The sequence below is a fragment of the Myotis lucifugus genome, unplaced genomic scaffold (genome assembly GCF_000147115.1).
Source record: "Myotis lucifugus unplaced genomic scaffold, Myoluc2.0 scaffold_138, whole genome shotgun sequence".
NCBI classification, from domain to species: domain Eukaryota; kingdom Metazoa; phylum Chordata; class Mammalia; order Chiroptera; family Vespertilionidae; genus Myotis; species Myotis lucifugus.
The window spans coordinates 1,873,624-1,883,503 of NW_005871186.1; the positions used below are offsets into that span (position 1 = coordinate 1,873,624).

A 9,880-nucleotide genomic window follows, 5' to 3' on the forward strand; every position below is an offset into this window, starting at 1 on the left:
GGATTGAAGCATAGATGAAAGATTTCAAGTAGGAAAATTGCATTCTCTATGTGTGTTAATTCTCAATAATGATAAGAAAAACGAAGTGCCAATCTCACAGATTCACCAATAAGATCAAAACAGGTGTGTCCCACAGTCTGTCTGATAACAGAAGTTTGACCTTCCTATTTTCATAGACTCATCAGATGGTTAAAAAAACAAGAAGCCTTCCAAAGTGCTATTGTCATATCAGTGAAAGATAGTAGGAATATTGGCTGAGACTGGGTGAACTCTTCATCCAGACTATGAGTGAAGAATTGAACCCAAATTTTGTTATCCAAAGGCTAAAACCACATATAGTACTGAAAATAATTCCTTATCTCTTTTGATAAGTGGTTTTCAGCCTCTGACACTCTTTAGCTTACTACTCTTGTAGTGGTTTTACAGTTGGACAGCTCCTTTTCTAAGGAGATTTACTCCTTCTATTAAGTCAGTTCCTTTCTGACCCATAGTAACGGGCAATTCCTTATCGCACAATTAACAAAGGAGTCTTGGGATATCACTTTATAAAAATTTATATTATGGTAACTTACTTTTCACATGCATATGCCTTTTGTCTCCCAAATCCTTACGAATATTTATTATATGAATGCATAGAAGAGCTGAATAGATTGTGGAAATATATTGCCCTCTTAAAGATGAGACTACTGAAGCTCAAGAAGAAAATAATTACAATATGTAGTTGTGATAGATGATTATTGTTCACAGATATTTACTATCCTGTTCCTTTCTCCCTGAAGGGGAATTTTCTTACTCTAGGAATGTTAATTCTTCCTATGGCTTTCTTTGGCCAATAAACTTTGAGTGGCCTTGAAATGTGTCATAATAATCAGAAACTTTAAAATGTGTTTGTGTAGCTTGGCTCAGTGCTTTTCACCTCTGCTACAAAAATGAGTATGTTTCCCAACAGAGTTTTTCCTTCAACCTAGACCCATGATTGAGAAGATACACAGAGCACTTATGAGTCTAACTCACTGCCTGGAACACAGCCACAGCTGGCCCACAGTGTTCATATCACATGAGCAAAGAAGGTTTTTTGTTTTTTTATGTAAACCACTGAGATTTTGGAGTTGTTTTCTGAAATGGTGAGTTCTTTCTTGCACTCCAATGTCAGTTCTTGCATGACAGTTCAAGACTCCAAGTACTTAAATAAAAAAAGAAAAAAAAAAGAAAATCCACTATTTCTTCTTCTAGCATATCCTAAAAAAGAATTTCACTTATCTGTCTGCTTTTGTCTCCTTACACAAACTCTCACAATTGAACATTACAGAGTAAGAGTGATCATTCTGGTCAGTTAGCACAGGGTCCTATAACTGGAATGAAGGTATGAGCATTAGAAAGATTCAGAGTGGGCACTGCCACGGACTTGTGGGGATGTGACAGCAATCTGTTCAGTGAACAGTACCTGAGAATCTAGTAGGAGGAGGTCATTTCCCACAGGTAACAATGTAAAGAAGCACCAAATTACAGCACAAGATGTGTCTGGGGTCAGAGGCCAGATAAGATACCAGGAAGCAGGAGACAGTGCTTTCCCACATGACTGCCATGATGGCAATCTTATAAAAACCCATTCATCCCCTACTGCAGTTTTAAACCTAACATAAGGAAGGGGGTGATAAGAAAACTCCCAGGGGAGATTTTGAACCTGTATCAGACTAAATTATATATTGAAATGGACTAAGAAATAATTAAAGTGGACTGGATTTGGTCAGAAGTGCTATCTTCTATAACACTTTGATTTTATTTTTACTCTAAATCCTATTGTGCAAACAAAAACATAACCCTGAATCAATGACATATTTTCACAACTAAATCTGTACTATAATTTTTCTATTTGCTATACAAGGAACTGTTTAGAGGTATTTAGCCTTTTACTGTCACAAGACTAGTTATGTGAATGCGTATCACTAATTGGAAAGCCAGAGGTGTACATGAGCTGGCAGCCAAGGAGAACAGAAGAAAGCTGGCTCTGTTGCTATGGCTTTCTACAGAGAAGCCAAGAACAAAGTTTTCCAGAGTGGAGGCTGGTACATTCCTGACTGAGGCACAATTGCAGACATTATCTGGTTTTTCCAGGAACTAGTTCCAGCTACTCTTCTGCCTTATCATTCTCCCCTGGGACTTCTACTGCACAATAAAATACTGTTATTTTTAAGAGGCAAGTTGTTCTCTCTTTATGCCAGGCACTGGCATTTTAGATTCATTATCTTATTACATCACTAGAGGCCCAGGACAGGAATTCGTGCATGGGTGGGGTCCAGCAGGCCCGGCCCCAATTGGGGTGGATTGGGGCTGGGCCTGTCGGGAGGAGGAGATGGTTGGAGGTTGGCCGGCTGGCCCGCCCTGATTGGGGCCCGAGCAGGGCTGGGCTGGCTGGAGGGAGGGGCCATGGGCGATTGTCCAGCAGGCCCCACCCCTGATTGGGGTTGGGGGAGCGGGGCCAGCCATGGTGAGGGGCTGTGGACAGTGGGCCAGCTGGCCCTGCCCCCGAATGGGGTGGGTGTTGCCGATCGGGGCCAGCAGCCTGGGGAAGAGGCCATGGGTGGTTGGCCGGCCGGTCCTGCCCCTGATTGGGGTGGTGGGGTCGATCTGGGATGGGGTTGGGTGGGGCTGCAGGAGATTGGTCGGCCAGTCCCACCCTCTATTGGGGTAGGGGGGATGACCGGGGTGGGCCTGGCCAGAGGGAGGGGCTGCGGGAGGTTGGCCACTGGCTCCACCCCCTGATCAAGCTGGTTTGCTGGCCACAGTGGGTGTCAAGTGATAGGTCACTGGCTTTTTATATATATAGACTAGAGGCCTGATACATGAAGATTCGTGCAAGAATGGACTTCCTTCCCCTGGCTGCCGGCACTGCCTTCACTCCAGCCCAGAGCTGCCTTTCCGCCTTCTCATGCTGCCCAGTGGCTTGGAGCAGCTGGGGCAGTATGGAACGCCTGCATTCCGCCCCACCCCAGCAGCTCAGCACCTTCGCATGCAAATTAACCCACCATCTTTGTTGGGTTAATTTGCATGCTCACCTCTGATTGGCTGGTGGGAGTTGCGAAGGTACGGTCAATTTGCATCTTTCTCTTTTATTAGTGTAGATTATAACAAACCCATAAGGAGTTAGTATCATTTTCAAGGAGAGGAACCTGAGGCTTAGATTGTGCAACACATCCAAAGTCTGACAATTATTGGTTCAGATCCATCTCTGCCATTTATTGTAATTCCAGAGCCCAAGTCCTTAACCACCTGTGCCATATGACCATAAAAATGCCTTTACAAATAACCATTAAAATGCCTCCTCCCTCAACTGTTCCCCAATTTCACTTTCCCATGAAGTCTTGCAGACTCAAAAGGGACTGATGAGAGTGTCCTTTACTCCCACCCTAGGGCGGGTGATAAAAAGGGAACAGAGATATTTGTGTGAAGGAGAAGTAAGATGTTGGCTTTGAATAAGAGAGAGATTCAATTATTGGACTTCTGTCAGGTCCTTATACTGCATTCACCACTAGGTATTCCCTCCCATCTTGTTCTGAGATAACCCCTTCACTGTGAAAGAGCCCAGCAATGAGTATAGTTGACAATGGAATTAAATGCTCTACTGTAACCAAGTACACCCTCTGAGTCTGATAGGCAAGGATGTTGTCAGGGGGGTTATCCCTGTATCTAGGACCCTACAGACAGATGGTATTTTCTCTTTTTTACCCCCAATCATTCAATGCCATCCATATAAAGAAGCTAGAGATGATTGGTATTTGGTCTTGATCTGTGGTAGACCCAGCAGATTTCTAAAGAGAAACACTTTACTGTGAGGTTTCTGAGAGGATTTGGCCAGAAAGTTAATTACATTTAGAAGGATTAATACTAAGTCCAGATTAAAAACCCTGGATCTTCATATATACTCCCAGCTTACACAGTAAAAAGTGGACTTTATGCATTATGCCAAAGAGCCATTCCATGACAAAATTTTCTTGTCATTTCCCTTCGCATCAATGCCAGTATACATTTTTTCCCCTCCAAAGCCTAGGATCATGGTCAGGAGATATTCTGTAAAATAAGCTTCTATCTCTGAGGTTTTTATAGTATCTTTTTATCAATTCCTACTAAAAACATTTGGCACTAAAATTATGTTCATAGAACACAACCTTTTCCCAGTAAGTGGACTTGGTTTTGGCACTGGTCTCCAGGGCCCTTGATAAGGAGATGGGGGAAGGAGAAACAATGGAGAAAAATATATATGAGCCAACCAACCTTAGGTTTAGGAATAAGATTATGAGGAAATAGAAATTTGAAATTAGCAAAACTTTAGAAAAGAGTTTGTGATATCCTAAGTTCCTAATTTTTCCTTTTTTTGTAATGGTATGCAAAACAAGGAGGTGAGATGCGCATTTTAAAGTCTAAAACATTTTAGAACTAAAATAGACATATAATTCTGAATAACTGCAATTAATAGTGATTGCTTCATTTCATTTTTCATGCATTACCATCATTTCTGTAGGTTTCTAGCCTGGAATAGTAATTTTATTACGAAATTTCTATGATCAAGAAAAAGAAAAGGGTTAAATCATATAAAAATAAAAAAGTATGAAGCAAGAATTCACCAAAGATCTGAAGTTATTTCAAGGTTTGTATCTACCACTGTGTCTCTATTTATTCTCATCACCTTTACTCCATTCTCTACTTAACCTCTTTCAAGTCAATCCCACTGTGACCTTCTCATTATGTCCTTTTATTATTTCAGTATAGCTGCTGTCCTTCATGTATGCCATTTCAGGGACTCCAAAACAAAATCCCCAATTGTCCTTCTGTCTCCTCCTACCTGCTTCCAATTAACTCTATTATTAGGAGAAGATGTGGGATATTATATTTCCATCTATCTATTAAATGGGGATATGATCTGGCTTGAGGACTTTAACTCCTATAGGCAGTAAGGTTCTATTAGGTTAAGATTTCTAATATTCATATTGCCTCCATTCTCAACAAAAGGTATTTTCTGGGGCAAAGGATTGGAAGAGCTTGCCAACACAGTTGGAATTATTCCAGGCCTTTGCTGACAGAATTTGTAAATGGTCTTCAAGAAGGTATTAGGGTAGCCTGGCCAGTGTTGCCCAGTAGTTGTGTGTCAATTGACTCTTGAACCAAAAGATCACTGGTTTGATGCCCGGTCAGGGCACATGCCCAGGTTTCAGGCTAGACCCCCAGCAGGGGGTGTGCAGGAGGCAGCCAGTCAATGATGTTTCTCTCTCATCAATGTTTCTATCTCTCTAGCCCTCTCCCTTCCTCTTTCTCTAAAAATCAATAAAAATGTATTAAAAAGAAGGTGTTAGAATACAATTTTACTTCTAGAAATTGTTCAAAAGACTCTTCAAAGAGAAACTAGAAATCCTTTACCAAAAAGGGTCAAAAATAAAAATGATACTAGTTCTGTGGTTGTGCATAATTTGATGAAGTCAAATAGGAAAAGGGATATTGTAGTATAAAAACTTTTTTCTTGATTTCTCTCCACTGTCATATATTTTGGATATTACCCTCTCCATTTTTCAGAAAATTCATGGTCAAACAGAATATATTCTAGCATTCATCATAGACCCTTATTTCCATAACTCCAGTAAGACCCAGTTGCATGGGTCTTATTACATTGGTTGCCTCAGTCAGAGCCTTTTCCTTCCATCACCAAATATCTACATGTCTTATAGGTGCAGAATAGTCACTTGGGATGAGCCCCTGCTTTGAGAATGTAGAGAAGTCTCTCTCGTATCTGTCTGGTACGGACAGCATAGACAACTGGGTTGAGGATGGGTGGAATTAGGAGGTAAAAGTTGGCCAAAAGGATATGGATATGGGGAGGCACATGATGTCCGAAGCGGTGAGTGAGAGAGGAAATAGCAATGGGGATGTAGAAGACAAGGATGGCACAGATGTGAGAACTGCATGTCCCTAGGGTTTTAAGCTTAGCCTCAGGGGTGGCCAGTCCCATTACAGCTCTGAAAATCATCACATAGGAGGCAGTGATGGCTAATGAATCCAGGATCAATACTAGGAACCCGATTCCCATTCCATAAAAGTCGTTGACCGTTGTGTCACCACATGCAACAGTGACCACGGCCATGTGCTCACAGTAGGAGTGGGCAATGATTTGGGTCCGGTAAAGGGACAGCCTCAGGCGAATCATCAGGGGTAGGGGCCCAATGTAGAGTACTCCACGGAGGAGGGCAGCCAGACCCAAACGACTCACCACTGTGTGGGTGAGCACCGAAGTATGGCGTAGTGGGTCACAGATGGCCACATAGCGATCAAAAGCCATGGCAAGGAAGATGCCTGACTCAACTGTGGCAAAGCAGTGGATGAAGAACATTTGGGCCAAGCAAGCATCTAAGTCAATGTGGTGGGCACCAAACCAGAAGATGGCCAGCAGTTTGGGCATGGTAGAAGTTGACAGGACCAAATCAATGACAGCCAACATGCACAGGAAGAAGTACATGGGCTGATGCAGGCTGCGCTCCACCTTTACCACAGCCAGGATGATGACATTCCCCACCACAGCCACCAAGTACATGGAGCTGAAGGGGATGGAGAGCCAGATGTGTAGAGACTCCAGCCCTGGGATGCCAGTGAGCCAGAAAGAAGTAGGCGCCAAGCAGGAATTGTTAGACACGAACATATTTGAGGGTGTGAAGTACCCAGAGGACAGGAGCTCTTATTTTTAGATTTTTACTTCTATGAGAAATATTGCCTCTGGAAACTGTAGACTACTAGTTCTTTTTTTCCATCCTGGGGAACTGATGGAACCTATAATAAAGCAGAATTATAAGTGTGGTTTTGAAAATTGGCATATTACATATTTATAAAAGAGACTATGCATAAAAACACCCACTGGTAAATGTAGAAACAGGCATGCTCATGATTTCTACTGCTAACTTACCCTACTCCACTGTAGAAATTCCCCAAATGTTCATCCCCTTCGATGAATTTTGCTTTTGGAAACATTTTTTAAAGGAAATGGAAAATACAGAAAAGTTCTATGAGCCATGATTAAATGTAAGTCTATGTAATGTATTTAGCCCAGTTCCTGCATATACTTCTCTTATCACTGTATATATAGTAACATTGTAACATCAATAACAAACAATGATTAGCTATTTGTAATTATTGATTTTATAATAATAAAAAGTTGGAAGAAATATATGTTCAAAAATAAAGCACTGTTTAAATTCTAGTACATGCATTCAATGAACTAGAATTATGTCTATAACCTTTTTAGATCTATATATTTACATGGTAAGATGTTTACATATTTCAGTAAGGGAGGGCATGGCAGGAGGCATATTCTGATATAATTATTTAAAAATATATGTGTGCATTTAGAAACATACTTTAATGTAAAAACATACCCTTTTTGACTTTTCCTTTTGTATGTATATTGTTTTTTAAAAATGGTCAAGAGCTTTAAAAATAATCTTAAAAATTTCAATAAAAAAACATTTTCCTTGGTAAATTGTGCCCTTATATTAGTCAAGGGCAACTCCATTTTCTCTAAAGGTTTAACACTGAATTGGCCATATTATCAAATCAAATTGACTTCTTCAAAGATATTTGATATGAAACCTAATATCTCAAAGAAAAAGCTCTCTCATTTAAGGTTGCCCAGATTTCATGGTTAAAAAGATGATGAACAGATAAAGTTCCTTAAGAAAGGTTTAGTGTAAGGACAGACCCTATTAAACTTTCTGAGAATCTGGGCATTGTATATAATTTGAGATAGATAAAAGAAGAGGTGTATCTTTTTATGAGCAAATCTCACTGGACATTTTTGTCCCATTATCTGATGATAGTGATAAAAAAGAATAGATTGACAGAGACCAAGAAGTATGTGATCAGGGAAAAGGGTCCTGTTGACTGTTTTCTATTCTTTGAAGAGACAAAGAGGTCAGCATGAAAGCACTGGCCACCACCTGTCCAACTCCTTGCTCTTCTGCCCTTCAGGTACCTCTTGCTACGGATCTAACAATGGCTCCTATTGCTTCACATCATTGGGGTGCAGAATCTGAGGGTCTAATTTGCATCCTCCTCTGCCTTGGGCTTGACATCCTCATGCTTTCCACCAGAAACTCAGCAGAGTCAAGTCTCAGTCTCCCCGTGATCACACTCACCATGGTGCCTTCAAATAGCCATATTTTTGCTGACAGGTTTCACCACCTTCTTGACTCTTATCCAGGCAAATTTCCTCCATTCTTCAAGGCCCATCCCAGATCACCTCTCCTCTACAAAGCCTTCTTTTGTATCTCTAGCCTATACAAGAGGAAGTGGCCAGTGGTCAATGCATTCTCCCCAATTGTCTCAAATAAGCCATGCACATTTCAAGTATTCTTGTCTAAAACATAAATAGCAATTATATTTTCATAGCAAATAAGCATAAGAAATGCCCCCATGCAACCTCATGAATTCTTAATTCATGCACCAACACAATTTTAAGTTTTGTGGTTTTTTTTACATGTTTTCTTACTTCTGGTTCAGGCTTTGGGTGTTAGAAAAAAATGAAAGTTTTATAAATTTTAAAATGGTTCATAAGTGTTCTCTTATATTAACTCCTACTTTACAATTCTGTGAAATTGGGAACTTAATATGCCAATGAGGAAATACATGTATGAAGTCATTTCCTCGGGGTCAAATAGAAGTTTCTGTGAATCTACAGGATAAGATAGGAAAGGGAAAGAGGTCTTGGGAGGCAGCACCAGCTCAGGGCACCAGCTTTACCATCTTCTAAACAAGTGTTCCCTCTCCAGAGCTTCATCTTACTCGGTGTTTGGGAACTGTCTAGCCTCTTAAGTCCAAGTCATTTTATTATGAAAAATGGGGAGAATACCAACTGTAAAGAATAAAGAACAAACAACGTAGGCGTGAGACTCTTGGCACATAGCAACAGCTTCCTTTCCCTGGATGCTACTGTTCACTAAAAGGAGTAGACCAGAAATTTACATTCTACAAGTTGGAATAGTTTCCTGTGTTTCTCTGTTTCATGGAACAGGTTTAAGGATGCCTTAGAAGTCCAGGAATTGTACAGATGGAACAGAGATTTAAGGGGAACAGTAGTTAATAGACAATTTTATCTCATAACAGGGAGAATATCTGAAGTGGTCTCTGAAAATATTGTGATGAACCACCATCCTAAAGCAGAAAGGGGCCTAGTCACTCAATGATAAGGTAGGTCAATCTATGGCTACTCATCACAAAAGAATCAATGTTCGTAGGATTGAGTTAAACCCAGATGTATAACTTAGATTTGTGCCAGACCCAGTTTAATCAGTGAAACTGTCTTAGGCTGGGACAAGGAGAATGTGAATGTATGTATAAAAATAAAATCCACCAAATTTATAATTGGCATCTTGAATGGTGGTTTGATCTAGATTGTGGCACCTACGTTGTGTTACTTCACCTAGAATATTTCAGAGAAATGTTTTCTGTGTCAGCCCACATAAGGGCACTAGTAACGTTCCTGGACACTAGTAACGTTCTTTCAAGTCCTGGAAGAAGCATTCTGATGGTGGGTCTGAGGTTCCTGAGAGATGTTTTGTTCTGATGAAATAAACATGGATTAGAAGTGATACCCACTTAGGTTCACATACTAACTCCACTGTTTCTGGCTGCATGACTTAGGTAATGCATCTCTCTGCCTCGGTTTTCTATTCTATTTCCCTGTCTGAAATGAAGGGAGTGATGGCTACATTAAAGATGCTTCATGTATTAAGTGAAGTGTGTGTGTGTGTGTGTGTGTGTGTGTGTGTGTGTGTGTGTGTATGCGCACAGACAGCCGTGGGCAAACTACGGCCTGCGGGCCGGATCCGGCCCGTTTGAAATGAAT

At 40.8% G+C, this 9,880-nt stretch overlaps 1 protein-coding gene across 1 annotated transcript; it reads right to left on the reverse strand.

The window, feature by feature from the left end:
* Window positions 1-5,728: 5,728 nt before the first annotated feature.
* Window positions 5,729-6,682, reverse strand: LOC102423797 (olfactory receptor 52M1-like). Its single transcript, XM_006094592.1, has one exon. It carries the CDS (start codon window positions 6,680-6,682, stop codon window positions 5,729-5,731), a length of 954 nt encoding a protein of 317 aa, XP_006094654.1.
* Window positions 6,683-9,880: the final 3,198 nt, after the last annotated feature.